General features: G+C 42.5%; 1 protein-coding gene across 6 annotated transcripts in view; it reads left to right on the forward strand.

The window, feature by feature from the left end:
• ULK4 (unc-51 like kinase 4) overlaps positions 1–19,269 on the forward strand; it is a 569,816-nt gene that overhangs the window by 251,268 nt on the left and 299,279 nt on the right. For all 6 annotated transcript variants that reach the window (XM_053903940.1, XM_053903943.1, XM_053903944.1 and 3 more), the window contains one exon: positions 17,031–17,079. In XM_053903940.1, coding sequence (XP_053759915.1) covers positions 17,031–17,079 — 49 coding nt within the window. The remainder of the gene's footprint in view (positions 1–17,030; positions 17,080–19,269) is intronic.

The following is a 19,269-nucleotide window of genomic DNA, read 5'->3' on the forward strand; positions in this document are numbered from 1 at the left end:
TTCTCGTGTCTCAACACCCGAGTCCTCCTCCTTATCAAGTCTTTTGATTTTATGTGATGACAGTTATTGGTCAGAATATATTGCAGTGTTTGCTGTACAGAAGGGGCCTTTGTGATGGAATTAAAGAGTGTGAGAGCTGCCAGACTAAACAGTGGTCTGAGTTTCAAATGTTCTGTGACTTTCTTGGCACAGTTCTATTGCCATCTCGAACATGTGTTATCACTTAGGATTCTTTGCCATAGAGTGTTACGTAGGAAAAAACCCCAGGCAGTGAAGGAGACTAACTGTGGCTTTTCAATGAGGTAAATGCCTCTGAGACACCTCATACCCTCAAAATGTACCAGTTTTTTGCGTGTGCATTTTTTTCTGTCTGCTTGGAGTCATAAATCCAGCTTAATGCAACTGTTTACAAAGTAAACAACATGGTCAGCTTTTAGGGACAGACTTCATTAGTTATCTTGAAATTCTGAAGTCAGGTAGCCCAAGGGGAAAATGGACAAAGGGTATGAAGAGGGCATTCCTGACAGTACATATGAAAAAAAGTAACCCTAATTAGTATTCAAGACAATTCCATTAAGATAATAAAAAGATGATATTGGTAGAGTTTTTTTTTTTTTAATGTTTATTTTTGATGTGTGGGGGAGGGGCGGAGAGAGATTCCCAAGCAGGCTCTGTGCTGCTGCAGGGCTCGAACTCCCATATCGTGAGATCATGACTCGAGCTGAGATCAAGAGTCGGACACTTAACTGACTGAGCCACCCAGATGCCCTCAATTTTTTTTAATAGCACTTGTGAGTCTAGTGAAATGTACTCTTTCATAAATTAGTACATCTTTTGTGACATGCAAACTGTCAATATGTATTAAACCTTAAATATCCTTTGATTCCACTTCTAGGAACATATATTAAGAAAAGAGTAAAAGATATGCACAAATATTTATATATAAGAATGCCCACTGACACATTATTTAAAACCACAGTGAAAATAAAGATAGCTAGTATCTGTGTTCAAAGAGCTTTTTATGTTCCAGACAGGGCTGGATGCTTCACGTGCACAACCACATTTACTCCTCACCCTCATGAAATGAGGTAGGTAGGCAGTGATATAACGTACAAAGAAAGTAAAGCTTGGAGTTGATGTACTTATCCAGGATCCCAGAGCTAGGACAATTGAGTGAGATTTGAACGCCTTTGAAGTGATCCCTTAACCACTACATTTGGTTTTTTTTTTTCCGCCCCTAGTGCATACTAGTAGAAAGTGGGTCCTTGTTACAGGATCCATCAATATAGGATGAGCTCAATACATTGTAGGTTAGAAAACTATGAAGGTCCAAGAGTTCATATCTTCAGTGAGTATTTAATGATGTGGGGAGATGTTCTTAGTGAGCCGCAGTGTGTGTGGTATGAGTTGACCATTTCTTCCCACCCTCTATTCTGCTGTAATATATCTTAAATTAGGCAGATGCCAGTTCTGATGCCAGATCCATTATGGGCTTTGAGAGTGGCTGTCAGAAAATTGCTTCACCAACCTGTGTTTCAGTGTCTCCCTCTGTAAGTGTCCTTAGGCATTAAATGAGGCGTGACTGCAAGGGACGGAGTACATGCACGAGAAATGGTAGCTGTTATTTTCCAGATGAGGTTGATCCTATGCCTTATATGAATAGAAAAAAAAAAAAAGCAACTAATACATCAGAACTTACTAATGAGTTTTTTAAGTTTATTACTTTGAAAGAGAGCGCAGGAGCGCAGTGGGGAGGGACAGAGAGGGGGAGAGAGAGAGAGAGAGAGAGAATCCCAATCAGGCTCCACACTGCCAGGGCAGAGCCCGATGCCAGGCTCGAACTCATGAAGCATGAGATCATAACCTGAGCCGATCCAGAGTTGGACGCTTAACCGACTGAGCTCTCCAGGCGCCCCTTATTAATGATTTTTTTTATAGCACTGCGATTGCAATATTTTCGTTGTAATGTAATATAATTTTCTATTTTTCCCAAAGGTAACATTCAATAAAATACTATATTTTATGCTCCTCTATTTCTGTATTTCACATAAATAATTTTATATAAATAGCTATGTAAAATTAAGATTTTCCTACAATTTGATTTGTAGGAGGTTTTATAAGCTAATACCAATACTATGTTATATTGAAGTTTTATAATAAACTTTAACTGGTAGAGTAGATCCTCCTACCTTGTTCTTTTTCCATTTGTTTGCTTATATTCAATTTATTTAAACTATAAAAAACTCAAAACAGTTCACACATTTCTCCTATACCTGCCCGACCCTCACCTCTGGCAACCACCAATCTTTTCTCTGTGTCCGTGAGCTTGGTTTTGTGTGTTTTGTTTGTTTTGTTTAGGTTCTAAATTTAAGTGAGATCATATAGAAATCACCTTTGTCTGACTTATTTTAGTTACCATAATGCCCTCAAGGTCCATCCATATTGTCAGAAGTGGCAAGATCTTTATTTCTTTTTTAATGGCTGAACTTTTAAATATTCCACCGTATGTCTATGTGTGTGTGTGTGTGTGTGTGTGTGTGTGTGTGTGTGTGTATACACCACATCTTTATCCATTTATCTCTCAATGAACACTTGTGCTGCTTTTGTATCTTGGCTATTGTAAAGAGTGCTGTGTTGAACATGAGGGTGCAGATATCTTCAAATGAGTGTTTTCGTTTTCTTTGAATAAATACCCAGAAGTGGAATTGCTGGATCCTATGATAGTCCGGGTTTTTTTTTTTTAATGTTTGTTTTATTTATTTTTGAGAGAGAGAGAGAGAGTACGAGAGGGGAAGGGGCAGAGAGAGAGGGAAACGGAGAATCCCAAGCAGGCTCTGTGCTGTGAGTGTAGAACCTGACATGGAACTCAAACCCACAAACCATGAGATCATGAGCTGAAACCAAGAGTTGGACGCTTAACTCACCGAGCCATCCAGGTGCCCCTTAATACGATTTTTAAACTATTTATACGTTGGTGTTTTTTTTTTTTTTTTTTTTTCCTCTTTTTTTTAGTCTGCAAGTGGAGGAGAGGGAAAGAGGGAGAGAAAGAGAATCTTAAGAGAATCTAATCCATGCTAAGCACGGAGCCTGATGGAGGGGCTCAATCCCACAACCCTGGGATCATGGCCAGAGCCAAAATCAAGAGTTGGACACTAAATCGACTGAGCCACTTAGGTGGCTCTAATATGATTTTTAATAATTATTTTCTATAATCAGGAAAAAACCCACCTATTTGTTTAACACACATACTCATATAGGCTGGTGGTTCTTATTAAACATTAATGTTGGGACACCTGGGGGGGCTCATTTGATTGAGCATCGGACTCTTGATTTAGGTTCAGGTCATGGTCTCATGGTTCATGGGTTGGAGCCCTGCATCGGGCTCTGTGTTGACAGTGCAGAGCCTGCTTGGGATTCTCTGTCTCCCTCTCTCTCTGCCCCTTCCCTGTTTGCACGCTTTCTCTGTCTCTGTCTCTGTCTCTCTCTCAAATAAATAAATAAAACATTAACATTAATGGCAATCCATAACCTATCTTGTGGTTTCCAAGGTCAGCAAGGTAGCCTTTGGTTCAGTGGCTTCAAGTTGATCATTACTCTGTTTGTTTGTTTGTTTGTTTGTTAGGTGGAAAGTATTATGCTAAGTGAAATAAGTCCATCAGAGAAAGAAAAATACCATATGATTTCACTCATTTGTGGAATTTAAGAATTTAAGAAATTTAAGAAACAAAACATGTGAACGTACAGGAAGAGGGAAAAAAAGGAGAAAGGGAAACAAACCACAAGAGACTTTTAATGATAGAGAACAAACTGAGGGTTGATGGAGGGAGATGGGTGGGAGATGGGCTAGATGGGCGTTGAGCATTAAGAGGGACACTTGTGATGATCACTGGGTGTTGTATGTAAGTGATGAATCACTGAATTCTACTCCTGAAACCAATATTGTGCTGTATGTTAACTAAAATTTAAATTAAATTAAATTAAAAAAAAAAAAAGAAACAGCTTCCTGAAATGAGTGTGGGGAGTTATTCAATATAATACAGTATAATTTTTGGAAACTGGGACTGACCCTAAGATCTGAACAGGGTATTAAACTGTTCTTTTTGACTCTCTTCCATTCCACCCCATTGATCTCCTTGCTTCCTACATTCTTTGAAGATGGACACCACTGAGATGTTTCCTTCCTGCCACATCTTGAAATGATGGTGTGCCTTGGGGTTTCTGCCCTCATTCTACTTGTCGCTCTTCTTTCAGAATGTAATTCATTTTCTTATCCAGAGTAGCTTTTCCCTCTGTGTATTATAGTATCTTAGAGCAGTTCACATCATGAACTTGGAAACTAATGAGCTGTGTTACCTTGGATAAAGTTCAATGTTAGTTTTCTTCTCTTTAGAACAAGGTTACTCATTCCTACCTCGCCTTAATCATGACCACCATGGTAAGTGAGAGGTAAAGCACTCACTACATCGAGTGCACGGGTGGGCAGTGAGTGCTCTATGAGTGAGGTTGCTCGCTGTGATGTGCATTTTTCTGGTCGTGGTCATGGTGGTAGCCTCCAGGTAGGACACATCAAGTACCTGGTGTCATTGTTTATTTCTTCTCTTTCTCCCCTGGATCCAGTAGATTTTGAAATCCTACGGATATAACTCACTGATATTTCTCCTTTTCCTTTTCCCATTTACTCCTGCTTCGTGTTGATCGCCTCATATTTTGAGAGTCGTCATTATCAGCTAACTGATCCTCCTTTTTGTTTCCAGCCCATCCTCTTCACTGTAACCCGAATAAACATTGTAAAAACAGAAAGCTGGTAATGACATCATTTTGCCTAATCAGCCCCTTAGTAGCACCCAGTCACCTAGAGCAACGCTTGGCAAACTTTCTATAAGAGGCCAGATAGTAAATATTTTAGGCATTGCTGGCCATATAGACCCTGTTGCAGCTACTCAGCTCTGCCATTGCAGCGTAAAAGCAGCCAGAGACCGCGTGTAAATGAATGAGAATGGTTGTGTTTCAATAAAACTTATAAAAACTGAAATTTGAATTTCATGCTGTTTCATACGTGATAAAATATTCTTTGATTCCCCCCCCCCCCCCTCCAGCTCCCAAGCATCTAGAAACGTAACAACCATTCATAGCTTGTGGGCCATAGAAATGCTCGTGGCCACAAATATGCCTTTCACCTGCTTGTCGCTGCCTGTAATGAGCTCATCCCGTTTTTGCTCTTGGTCATGCTCTTTCCCTTGTCCAGGACATACTTCATCCCTGCCTGTCCTCCTCCCCCTTCATCCACTGACTGCCTGTCAATAACCTCCTCCTCTTTCGAGGTTCAACTCAAGTGGTACCTGCCCCATGGGGTGTGATCCAAGCTGCCTGGGTTTATATCTCAGCCCCCTCCTTGGCACTTGACCGATTTACTTCCTCATATCTCAGTTTCTCATGTGAAACAAAACAATCATCGTCATTATCATCATCATCATATTACCTGATTGCTAAGATTTTCTTTTTCTTTGTTCAACTCCATTGAGTTACCACATGCACAGCCCTGGGACTATGTTCTACTTATTAACTGTGTGATCTATGTTTACCACTGTTGTCATCATTGGTTTCACATTGAAGCCTCTGTTATGCTTCTCAGCCAGAAAAGACTACAGCTGACGGTTGGACAACATGGGTTTGAACTGTGCAGGTCTGCTCATATGTGGATATTTTCCAATAAATATGGTACAGTGTTGGAAACGTGTTTTCTCTTCCTTATGATTTCCTTAAGAGTTTTTTCTCTAGCTTGCTTTATTGTACGAATACGGTATATAATACATAAAACATACAAAACATGTGTTAATGGGCTGTTTATGTCATGAGGCTTCATATCAACAGTAGGCTATTGGTAGTTACATTTTGGGGGAGTCAGAAGTTACACATGGATTTTTCAACTATGCAGGGGGTCAGTGCCCACACATCCTGTGTTACTCAAGGGTCAACTGTATTTTCTGTTGTCCCATCTGTACTCTTTTTTTTTTTTTTTAAGATTTTATTTTTAAGTAATCTCTACTCCTAACGTGGGGCTCGAACTTACAACCCCAAGATCAAGAGCCAATTATTCTAGCTGAGCCATCAGGTGCTCCCCTTCTCTCCCTGTTTAGACATCTGTCCTAGCACTTAGAATACTTGATATGCCTCTAACTTAGCTCAATGCATGGCACCTAATGGGTACAGTAATGTTAATAAATAACGAATGAGTGAAAAAAAAAAGAGACATATCTTAGCCTGACTTCAAGTAAATTAAAAAAAAAAATCTCTTACATTTCATTAAGTAACAGGACAAAAAGAGACCATAGAAAATAAATAGTTTCATTAAATTGAAAAGAATTTCAGAATTAGCTCTTATACAATGGCTCTTTTTTAGTGTTGGGCTCATGTCTGTAGGGACAAGAGATGCTGGCCACATGTGAAAACTGGTTGTTCTCCTAGAGATTTGTCTCTGGTTTGTGCCCCTGCCAGTCCTTTCTCTTACTTGTCTTACTAATAGTGCTGCTTTTGGTTCAGTCCCCTCCTTGCTTTGGTGCAAGAGGCAGCGTGCTTCTTGGTGGTATGAATGTAGAGCTTTGTGACCAGTACAGAATCATGTCTTGGGGAGAGTGCCAAGGATTCAAAGCAGTATTGGAGATAAGAGAGCAGCCATAGAGCCATAGGTTCAGAAAGGCAAAGGGTGAGGGCTCAGGACCCAGGCAGACAGAAAAGATGTGGGAATGTGGGGCCAAAGCCCTTGGCTGGTTAACAAAAATGTTGCCTGTGTAGGGACAGTTAGTGTAAATCCCTGGGCAGAATGTGACTTTCAGGCACCTTGTAGCATCTGGGAGTCAGTGATATTTAAAAAAAAATTTTTTTTTAAATGTTTATTCTTGAGAGAGAGAGAGACAGAGACAGAGGGCAAGCAGGGGAGAGAGGGAGACAGAATCTGAAGCAGGCTCCAGGCTCTGAGCTGTCAGCACAGAGCCCGATGTGGGGCTCAAACCTACAAACCAGGAGATCGTGACTCGAGCCAAAGTCAGACACTTAACCGACTGAACCACCTAGGCACCCTGGAGTCAGGGATTTTTTGTACATGAGTGCCGTGTACCGTATGGAGATCCTCTGGGTATAGCTGTTCTGTCTCACCTTCTGTACTTTGTATGATAGAAACAATCTTTTTTTTTTTTTTTCAACGTTTTTTATTTATTTTTGGGACAGAGAGAGACAGAGCATGAACGGGGGAGGGGCAGAGAGAGAGGGAGACACAGAATCGGAAACAGGCTCCAGGCTCCGAGCCATCAGCCCAGAGCCTGACGCGGGGCTCGAACTCACGGACCGCGAGATCGTGACCTGGCTGAAGTCGGACGCTTAACCGACTGCGCCACCCAGGCGCCCCTGTATGATAGAAACAATCTTGGGCCTTGTTTCGTTCAACAGATGTGGGTCATCACAGGCCTGTGTTGGGTATCTGTTGAGGTAATGGGTACAAAAGCTTTTTGCAAAGTCGCTAATGTAATATACTTTTTAAATTTCTGTATGAATCTCCTTTCTATTGGAAAACACTTGCTTTTTGCTTAACCATAGTTTCTTACTAAAACTCCTATCGTTTTCATGCTCTTTGAGGCAATGGGAGATTCTGTACGTGGGAGGTACGTTCTGGAATAGCCTTGTAGTCTAACAATTCTAAGACTTTCTCAGCCAATGAAGCAGTCGGCTTTATAAGTTGAATTCAGTTAATTTTTATGTCGTGTATATATATTTTTTGCCCACTGGGGTATAAACTTCTTCAAGGAAAAGATACAATGCTTACCCATATGAAGGACTCTGTAGATCTTTATAAAATGACCAGATCTAAACATGTCCTGTGCTAGAGCTGCTGAAATTTCAGCCCTGCCCTTTTCTTGTGCAAAATATCTCCTTAGATGTGTACCTTTATTGGTAAATAAATAATTGGTATTCTGCAATTCTGTGCAAGAGGATTAGTGAGCATTGCAGACAAGGGCAAACATTTCAAGGGGAAACATTACAAATAGCTTGCTCTCAGGCTAGACTTAATATCATACCAAAGCTACACATTATAAAACCATTTCTTTTTGGAGCTGATTCACTGGGCCAGTAATTTGAAATTCAGCGTGATGTTAGAGATTTTTTTTTTGTTTTGAATTTAAAATGGCTGTTGGTACACTAGACTGGCAAATTACGTATGTCATAAGAAATGAAAAAGCTTTGTTTGTTGTCTAGTGCTCCGTTATAAACAAAAAGTAACTCTAAAACTCTTAACCAACATTGTTGAAGTTTTAAAAAGTTCAGCATCTATTTGGGGTTTCTATATAAGTTGACCAGAAGCAGCTCATTCAAGGAACTAAATATGAATTATTCTTTTATTTTTATTCATTTTCTAAAAATATGTGTTTAAGGGGCGCCTGGGTGTCTCAGTCGGTTAAGCATCCGACTTCAGCTCAGGTCACGACCTCGCGGTCCGTGAGTTCGAGCCCCACATCGGGCTCTGGGCTGATGGCTCAGAGCCTGGAGCCTGCTTCCGATTCTGTGTCTCCCTCTCTCTCTGCCCCTCCCCCGTTCATGCTCTGTCTCTCTCGGTCTCAAAAATAAATAAAAACAGTAAAAAAAAATAAATAAAAGAAAATATGTGTTTACTCTGAGAGAACGAACATGAGTGGAGGAGGGGCAGAGAAATAGGGAAAGAGAGAATTCCAAGCAGGCTCCACGCTGTCTGCGCAGAGCCTGATGTGGGGCTTGATCTCACAAACCGTGAGATTGTGACCTGAGCTGAAATCAAGAGTCAGGTGCTTAACCGACTGAGCCACCCAGGCACTCCTGAATTATGCTTTTAAAAAGGAGGCAAGGATGAGGTGAAATTGGGGTGGTCGGAATTTTCAGACGGCCTTCAAGATTCCCAGAAGGTATATACACACCTCCTCCCGGTTACTCAGCTAAACAGTAATTCAATGCCGCTGTGATGGAATATTGCAGATGTAATTAAGGGCCAAAACTAGTTGGCCGTAGAGTCTGGAGATCATCCAGCTAGGCTCTACTAATTGCAGGAGTCGTTTAAATCCAGCCTGGAGGTCAGAGACTGGGAAGTCAAAGAGATTTGAAGCTCGAGAAGTATTTGACATGGAGGAGAGTCCTCTTTTGCTGGTTTTACAGTTGGGGGAGTCCATGTGCCAAGGGATGTTGAGTGGCCTGTAGGATATGAGAGGGACCTGTGTCTGGTAGCCAGCATGGAAAGAGGGACTTCAGGCCTACCAGGAACTGAATTCTGTCCACAAGACTGTGGTTGAAAACATATCCCCTCGTCCCCCGGCCTCCAAAGGGGAAGTCAGTTCCAGATCCCTGTGCTCTGAGCAGATAACCCAGCCATGCTGAGCTAGGCTTCTGACTACGGGACTTTGAATTAATAAATGGGTGTTGCTTTAAGCCACTAAGTTTGTGCTAATTTGTTATTCAGCAATAGAAAACAAATACGAGGCTCCCGAGGCTCCTGTTACGATCCTTTGGATTGCTGTAGTAGCCTATCAACTGTTCTCTCTGGTTCTAAACTAATGTTACTCACGCTGTCTGTGGTGAAGAAACCGTTTTTAAAATTTCAGTGTGTTACAGGCCAGTGCAGTGGCGGCTTGAGTCTTACAAAGATGGCTACAGAAGTCTCTCCCATCCCACATGCTCTTCCTTCACTCTCCCATCGGGAGTTGTCTGTGTTTCTCCTCCACTTGAGGCTGGGCTGAGCTTAATGACGGGCTTGTAACCATTGAGAATGTAGGGCAAGTGATGATACCAGGGAGAAAAGCCCAGACAGCTTCCACACGGTTGTTTAGCAGTGCTCCCTCTCGGCACCCGGCTGCCATGCTGTGAGAGGCCAAGCCACTTGGAGAGGAGAGCAGTAGGTGATCCAGTGGGCGGAATTAGCCGAGCCTTCCTTGAGTCACCTCATGTGGCGTGTGAGCGAAGAAGGCTTCGAGATGCCTACGGCCCCCCCAGCTGTTCTCGTCACCCGAGCCTTTGTGTCTTCCCAGCTGACATCAGGGAACAAGGATAGGTCATCTCAGTGTGCCCTGTCCAGATCCACGACCCATCGATTCTCTAGCATCTTAAAGTAATTACTGCTTTATGACGCTAAGTTTGGGATCGTTTCTTATGCGGCAACAGATAACCAGAATAAATATTTTCAGAAAATATGATGAAAGTGAAATCTAACAAAGGCACTCAGAATATAAGCAGAAGTCATACAGTGTCACTTCCATGCTGCACTATCGGTCAAAGCAGTTCCAAACCTGCCCAGATTCAGGGGGAGAGGACACGGATCCCACTTCTCAAGAGAGGAGAGTCAGAGCACTTGGGAGCCATAAAACAAAAACTAAACAAAACAAACACAAAAAAACTTTTAATATTGAAATACTTTTAGACTCACGGAAAAGTTATAAAAGTAGTACAAAGAATTTCCTTATGCCTTTCACCCAGTTTCCACTGATGTTGGCATCTTATGGAACTGTAGCAGTTATCAAAACCAGGAAATTAACATTAATATAATAGTATTGACTATCTGCATATCTTATTCCAGTGTTACCAGTTTTCTCACTAATGTCCATTTTCTAGTTCCGGGTGTCATGTAGGGTCCCACATTGCATTTAGGCTTCTCCTCTCTGGTAGGAGTCCCCCCAGTTGGGGACAGCTCCTCACTCTTGTCTTTTATGGCTTTAACACTTTTGAAGTGCACTGGCTAGTAACTTTGTAGGATGCCACTCAGTTTGGGCGTGGCACTTTTCATGATTACATTGAGGTTTGTAGTCTTGGCAAATGTACCCGAGAAGCGATGGTGTGTCCTCCTCAGTGCACGGTATCAGGGCATACGTGATGTCATTGTCTCATTGCTAGTGACGTGAAATGTGCTCCCTTCGTTAAGGTGGTGCCTGCCAGGTTTCTCCAACGTAAATGTCTTTGTGGGGAACGATTTTGAGGCTATGCAAATATCCTGGTTTTCATCCTATTTTGGTGGGGTCACTTTGTATACTGCTGCAAAGTTCTTATCCCAACACACAGAAACTCAGTCTTTCAAATTTCACTAGTTGTCTTGTCCCAGACCTGTGATGGTCTGTAGGCCGGCTCTGGTCTGCAGACCATTCTTTGAGTAGGAATGTTCTAGACTGCACTCCTTCCCCCCAGTCATTTTCCCCCATTACTGTCAGATTGGAGTTGGAACAGCAGATCGTACTGTGTCATTCTCCTGCTTAAAATCCTTCATAAACTTCCTGTAACCAGTCTTCTGGTTACAGATAAAACCCAGAGTTCTTGGCATGACATTCAAGGCTGCATCATTCTGCTCTATCTTGCACATTGTCTTTTCACTACTTAGACTGCCCCGTCCCTCCTGCTCCCCCTTTCCACGTAGGTACGCTTCAGTTGAATCGGCCAGTTCTTTCAAGGCTCATAAACACCTCTTTTCACCAGTCTGGGCTCGCTGGGTTTTCCCCAGGTCCATTCTCTTGTCACTTGTGTATACATCCATGATAGAAGTTAATTCTGTTTGTGTCTCTAAGCCATTTGACTCTGAGTTTGAAGGCACAGATTTTGAGTGTATAAGATTAGCCCATGGCGCATGCTCAATGGTGTTAGTCATAATTGAGTACTGAGAGAGTTTTCAGGGAAAAAAAAATCTCTAGCACTAAGTAAGGTCTGTATCACAACATGGATTGTTAAAATGCAGGGACAGTAGATGGAGAAACCCTCCGGGGGCGGCGGGGGGCAGGGGGGGGATGGATAGTGTTCCCGATGGATACGGCCAACCATGGAGATGGAGAGTCTTGACTTCTGGTCCTTGCTTCGTGTGTACTGTCTTTACCCACGTGGGTAGGTAAAAACTGCAAGCCAGAGAGCGAACCTGACAGTGCAGGTCCACGGACCGACCCTGGTGTCTCCCAGACCCATCGAATCACTGTCGGGGCTACTTGCTTTGTTTTGCAACATGAGCCAGAACAGACAGAGATCCTTTCCTTCCCCTCCTTCTGGCTCCTCTTTTCTCTGAATACTTAGAAGTATGGTGGGGTAGGTCGGGGGACTTCAGGTCCTTTTAATTCTTGTTCCTGGTTCATCCCTACATAGTCTCTATGTTTTAAAGGAAAGTTGAAAAATGTTAACAAAGCTTTTGCAGCAACGTGGATGAACTGGAAGGGACTATGCTGAGTGAAATAAGTCAGAGAAGGACAGTCATCGTATGTTTTCACTCATAAGTGGATCTTGAGAAACTTAGCAGAAGACCATGGGGGAAGGGAAGGGGAAAAATAGTTACAAACAGAGAGGGAGGGAGGCAAACCATAAGAGACTCTTAAATACAGAGAACAATCTGAGGGTGGATGGGGGCTAGGGGAGTGGGGGAAGGTGGGTGATGGGCATTGAGGAGGGCACTTGCTGGGATGAGCACTGGGTATTGTATGGAAGCGATGAACCACGGGAATCTACCCCCAAAACCAAGAGCACACTTTACACACTGTATGTTAGCCAATTTGACTATGAATTATATTTTTAAAAAAGGATGAAATTCAGCCCAACTCACTTCTGTAGCTCTCTGAACAGAAGCAGAGGCATCTCCCTATTTCTACTTTTCCTACCTAAATTGCACCTAGTCATTTATATCTAACCATCGCTAATTTATTTTATATTTAGCCTGAACTGTCAAGCATCAGTAAATAAAACTTTTAAGAAGTTTCCCAATGCCAAGGGCAACCAACACTTACTTTAGGTACAGGAGGGAGTCAGAATGTCAAACAATGTATCCTAAAGGTTTTCCTAAGTGTATTCAAAATTTGCTAATTCAAACAGCACCCTCTTGGTTAATAATATGAACAGATATACAAAATCCCGGTGAATCTGCTGAGTCAAAATTTTGTAAGGAAAACTCTTTAAGCACATCCCACCTATTATTAAATTGTACTGTTAAGGGGAAGAAAGAAAACAAAGAAGGCCTGTCCCTGAACCCTCCCCCTGTCCCTGCCAAAAAAAAAAAACAAAAACCAAAAAAAAACCCCCAAAAAACTGTTTCCAGTGGTCCAGTGAACTACTTTTGGGGAGGGCAGTTTATTTCAGTTTTCATCTGGAATTACTTAAAATCAGTGTGCTTAAGAGGGCTAACATAAAGAAAGAAAAGTATGCTGTGATGTAGTTAATATCTTCATAGTCCTTTGAAGATTAGGGATAATTTCAGAAAGATCTCTTTTTGTTTGTTTTTGGTTTTAAAAAAAATCTAGATAAATCTTTTTATTTCCTGTCCTTCAGGTTGTCCATAGACCATAGAAGTTTTATTATTTTAGAATGTAGGGATGTAACAGGCTCATGTAGTAAAATGATACTGGTGATTTAAAATGTTAAAAAACCTTTTTTTTTAGTGTTTAGTTTTGAGAGAGAGAGAAGGACACAGATGCAAGTGGGGGAGGGACAGAGAGAGAGGGAGACACAGTATCCAAAGCAGCCTCCAGCTCTGAACGGGCAGCACAGAGCCCCATGAGGGGCCCGAACTCGGGAACCATGAGATCATGACCTGAGCCGAAGTCGGACGCTTCACCGACGGAGACCCTCCCTACAGGTGCCCCGCTACTCGTGATTTAAAATCATGGTGACTGACCGCTGAACAGATCCCCCAACTGAGATAGACTTTTGCAGAAGTCTATTATGATGACTTAAGATTTGCTGCCTGAATAATTCCCGGGGATTCAGCCACATCAGCTTTCTTTGGAGGTAAGCCTCATCCTCCCTGGTCTGCAGAGGCCTGAGCGCTGGGGCTGCTCTCCAGAGTACAAATTAAAGGAAGAAAGCTCTGAGTAGTTTGCTTCGTTACTTGCAGCCTACTGAGGGTTTGATCATTTGAGACCCAAGCCACTAATTGGGCCTATGGTGGTATGAGAGGAGGTGGTTAAAGTGAAGAGACAGATTTTTAAAAATCAAAGTGTAAGAGCACATTGAAGGCAAGTGAATATTGTGTCCGAAGTTGTCTAAAATCTGTGGATTTCAGATGCTTAACTACGACCCACATAAGAGAAATGCATTTTGCATCACCATCCAGTATACACGCCTGTAGACCTGTAACCGAAACAGAAATGTCATCGAACAGCACCCTATGTGACAGCTTTGGGTAGTCTCTATGTTATTATGTTTAATCAAGAAAATGCTAGTCAATAGCCAGTGAACTCCTCCTATTGCCCACTTATTGCCCACTGCCCACAGTCTGGAAAAGACACTGCCTTAGATCTTCGTAAACATTTGCAGCCCTCCTTGCTCCGGACTGGCTAAGTTGTTTTTGGGAATTTACACTTGCGGTTTAGTTCATGAGTCATGGAAAATGTCATAGAAGTGTTGTGTTTTTTAAAAACGAAAAGTGCTTTTATTTAGCTTGAGCTCCCTTTTTATTTACCAGACGTGGCTCTGAATTATGTCAGTCCGATCCGAGAACGACAATTGTTGTGGTTGGTGGTATTCAGAAAAATGTGAGGCCTGGCGTGTTAGAACCGATAGTTAGTTGAAGGGGGCTGGAGTAGTAGTCCCGGCCAGCCTGCTCATCGTGCAAAAGCCCAGAGAAGGACTAGTTGTAATCCATAAGAATGGGTTATGGATCCTAGTAGTGGCATATATTTAAAAATACTGTCAGGAGGGGCACCTGGGTGGCTCAGTCGGTTAAGCGTGTCTGACTTCAGCCCATGTCATCATGATCTCATGGTTGTGGGTTCGAGCCCCATATCAGGCTCTGTGCTGACAGTCAGCTTTGGATTCTGTGTCTCCCTCTCTCTCTGCCTCTCCTCCCCCTCAAAAATAAATAAACATTAAAAAAAAAAAATACCGTCAGGAGGGTGCCGGTATTGTGAGCAGATGTTCCTGGACCTGAATGTTGGGGGAGAGGGTAGAAGAAGCAGCTGTCACCTATAGGTTCCATTGGAGAAGAAGTGGGGCCCGTGTCCCTGGGACTTTGTGGGTTTGGGTGCCAGGGCAGCTCTGAGAAATACGCTTAGCTGTTTCAGCCTGGGCCTAATAAGAGTATAGATCGTAAACATTTAGAAAAAAAATTTTTAATGTTTATTTATTTTTGAGAGAGACAGAGCACGAGCAGGGGAGGGACAGAGAGAGAGGGAGACACAGAATCTGAAGCAGGCTCCAGGCTCTGAGCCGTCAGCTCAGAGCCCGACGTGGGGCTTGAACCCACGAACCATGAGATCATGACCTGAGCCGAAGTCCGACGCTTAACCGACTGAACCACCCATGTGCCCCCCCCTTTATTTATTTATTTATCTATTTTTTCTTTAAAGATCATAAACGTTTTTATTTATTTATTTTTTCCAATGTTATTTATTTATTTATTTATTTATTTATTTATTTATTTTTGGGACAGAGAGAGACAGAGCATGAACGGGGGAGGGGCAGAGAGAGAGGGAGACACAGAATCGGAAACAGGCTCCAGGCTCCGAGCCATCAGCCCAGAGCCTGACGCGGGGCTCGAACTCACGGACCGCGAGATCGTGACCTGGCTGAAGTTGGACGCTTAACCGACTGCGCCACCCAGGCGCCCATAAACGTTTTTAAAGCACAGTTTAGGAAGAGGGATGGTCACCATCTCAGGAGCTGAGGAAGTAGACTGGGAACGTGCCGGCCTGAGGCTGTGTGTGGTCTCGAGTCCGTGCATTTCCCGTCCTGCCCAGGCATTAGGTGGGGAGCTTTGGCCTCACATCTGAGCCTTCAGTTGCCCAGGAAAGTGAGAGACTGTACATGAGTTTGATATCTGTAGTCAAAATCTTATCCCCTAGTATATTGGAACTGCAAAAGTAATCGCATTTACTTCTGCTAGACACTGGGGGCTTTCTAAGCGCTCCAGTCTTTGGGACTTCTTTCTGTATCTCACTTTCTCATAACACATATTAAAAACACCCCGACCTTTTTTTTTTGGCGTGTCTCATAGGCTTCTCTTTTAGCAGTGTGTTATCATAGACAAACAAGCTCGAGGGAGGCCAGATGATAAATTCCCTTCCTATCTACCGGGCAATTTCTGTGAAACAGACAAACTGCACACGCCCACAATGAAGGCAACATGCTTGCCTTCAGTGCTGTGGTTTATCATCCAAAGTAAATGCTAATAAGATGAAGGCATCTGATTTATTTTTAAAACTGAATGAGGAGGGATCAACAGATTATAGCTTATGGGCCAAATATGGCACATACCTGTTTTTGTAAATAAAATTTTATTGGAACACAACCATGCCTATTCATTTATGTATTATTTATGACGACTTGTACATTATAGTGACCGAGTTAAGTGGTTGCTGTAGAGACTGTGTGGCCGACCAAAGCCTACAATCTTTGCCATCTGACCCTTTACAGAGAAACGTTTACTGCCATAGACCAAAGGAATATTTAGAGACTGAAGTGTTGTTTTAATAAGAACTGTTACTTTTGAATTGAGGCTATTTTCTCTTAAATCGCATGAAAAAAATCTTTTGTTACAATAGATAATAATTAACTAGTTTTGATGAGGGAAAGGTCCCAAAGTCTTGATTAGGGTCTACTTTTTTTTTTTTAAGTAAAAGATTAAAAATCATTATACATTAATTCATTAGTGCTGAGAAGATAGCTAATGAGGCATATATGAAAGATTACAGTGTAGCACACTTACAATTTAACTGTGCGGTGAGGGGTGGTTACATTATTTCGGCTAGCATTGCCTATTTTCATAGCCTTAATGAGAGTTGTGAATTTTAATTAATTCTTACATTTATAAATGTCAGTCTATTTGAGATTTTACTTGCTACAGACCAGTAAGGCTAAGCTAATAGTCACTTGCAAAGAAGCCCCATATTTCTTGTATTTAATAGGGGTAGTTCAGTGTATTAAAAATGAATATAATCATCTGTTTTTCGGGCACAGAACTTAAGCAATGAAAGCGGGGGCTGTGGTAATCTTTATCAGGGCAGCAGTTTAAATACGAGTTATCTAATGTGTGCTTATCTTTTTATTTTTATTTTTTTTTTTAACAGACTTGTGGAAGAGAGCAAACTGATCCCACTCATTTTTGAAGTAATTCTGGTAAGAAGGGAAACGTGTACCTGAAATTCAAGTGAAATTTTAAGAATGTTAAGGTTTTGACCACGTTGTGTGGTTGGGTTCTAACCCTGACTCTGTCCGGAAGGATTCTGTGCCCTTCGTTGTCTCACTTCACCTTATCGGGCCTCAGTTTCCTTGCCTGAGCTCCTGTCCAGCTCTGAAATTGTGTAGGGACACTGTTTAAACCACCTGCGCTCGTGTCACAAGTCCTTCATCTGAGGTTGGTTCGCGGAGGAAGGGCAGAGGGATGACCACTACGCTTCAGTATGAATTTTCTGATGCTCGCTGTGAATCCCTCTGACGTTGTAGTCATGAGTCAGATCAGCAGTTTTGGGCCTATGGCCAGAGAGTTATGTTCTTCAGGATGTAGAACAGCTCCAGACACCTTTTTTTCTCTTCACAGAATGCTACTCAATTGAAAACCATCTGTTAAAGAAAACATTTCACCTATGGTTCCTATGTGTAGAGAATGAAATGGGATTGCAGAGTTGACTTCCCATTTCGGATAAATCCCTATTTATTACTAAAGGCAGGTTGGAGAAGTAGCTGGAAATCCATACAGTAACACAGTGCCCTTAGCACTCTGTTCTCTTGTACCTAGTGGGTTATCCCCCTTTACCAAAAACTTGCCCTACAAAGCTGACTGACAGCAGAAAGGACAAAGGAGGAGATACGTCCCCAGCCACACTGGCCTAACCTCCCTTGGTCTTTAATGGAGCAGTAGCCGTGATGGTCTGCTAACTGTACCCATGGAAATCAGCTTTCTTTAATCCAAAACTGTTAGCCTATAAGTTGTTTGTGTGTCGATAATGGCTAAATGGTGAAAACATTGCTTTTCTTAGCTACAGATGAACCTTTTCCTTTCAGGAGAGTGGGTTGGGTTTGCTGAGCCATGTGATTGGATGGGGACAAGGGGTGAGAGTGGGTGGTATTTCCAAAGCGCGCTCAGGTGACGATGAGATGACGCAGAGCCGCCGTGCGAGGGGGATGTGCAAAGTGAGAGGCTGGAATGAATCGCTTTGAATAGTAAGGAGATTTTATAAGCAGTGTCCGGAGAAAACAATGGAGAAAAATGGGAGGAAGAAACATGGAGACGGAGAGCTGTCTAATGGGGACGTTAAGCTTCGCCAAGTGGCCGGTGTGTGTCTCCACCTTCAGTAGGGTACATACGTGACTTGCTGATTTGTTGCGGCATCGGATTTGTTTTGGAGGGCAGCGGGTGCAGTCAGCTGCCCGGTTTGAGTTGGGTTGGGTATGGGCAAGAGCCAAAGCTGTCCAAACCCAGCCGTATCGGGCTTGCGTCTGAAGAGACTGGTGTCGAAGACCTATGGAGAGCGCTCTAGAGCTACCGTGGGCCTCAAGTGGGGATGTGTCTCATCCCCTTGCTGTGGTAGGAGTGTTTCTGACCTGTTTAGGTCAGTGCAGCTCCTTTTGTGACTGATGTAAAGTTCTCATCCTATCCAGTCCCCTCAAGGTCTAAAATCCACACTTAGGAAATTCCTTCTGGAAGGTTACCAAAGTTCCTCTGTGCTTGATTAATCTTTGTATAATGAGCACCTAGCAAGGCTTCATATCTTACCGTGGTAGATGCTCAATTGCTTAATGCCATGGTTTAGACCTTTGTCATGTCGTAGAGAGTGGGTAGAGGTGACCTCCACTCTCCAGGTGAGGATCTCAGCCAGTCCTGAGTCCTGAGTCCTGAGCCCTGAGCCCTGAGCCCTGAGTCCTGATCTCCCAGGCATGTCTGGGATGATACTTTCCCTTAACCGGAACAGCTCCATACTCAGGTTTCTTGGAGGATCATATTTTAAAAAGAGGTCCTGTTGTTAAAAAGTAAAAAACAAAAAACAAAAAAAAAACCCCAACATTTGGGAATCACTGCTTTTGGGGACAGGACTTTGATGTCTGTGAAGAATTATTAAATTATTAAATCCCTTTTCTTTTTTTTGTCTTTCTTGAGTTGCATAATCTCGGGTTTTTCCCTCTATATAATTACATTTTTTAATCTGTGAGATGTCCTCATAGCAGTTATCCTGTGAACAGTTGTCTTGTCCTTTCTAAACTGTTATCACCGAGCAAGACATGACATAGCATTTTAGTGATTCTATGATGCATTTTTTTAATAACAGATTTTAACATTTAACAGATTTAACATTTCTGAAACTGGGATGT

This window comes from Panthera pardus, unplaced genomic scaffold, assembly GCF_024362965.1.
Source record: "Panthera pardus isolate Hobbes unplaced genomic scaffold, ASM2436296v1 HiC_scaffold_16, whole genome shotgun sequence".
In the NCBI taxonomy this organism is placed as follows: domain Eukaryota; kingdom Metazoa; phylum Chordata; class Mammalia; order Carnivora; family Felidae; genus Panthera; species Panthera pardus.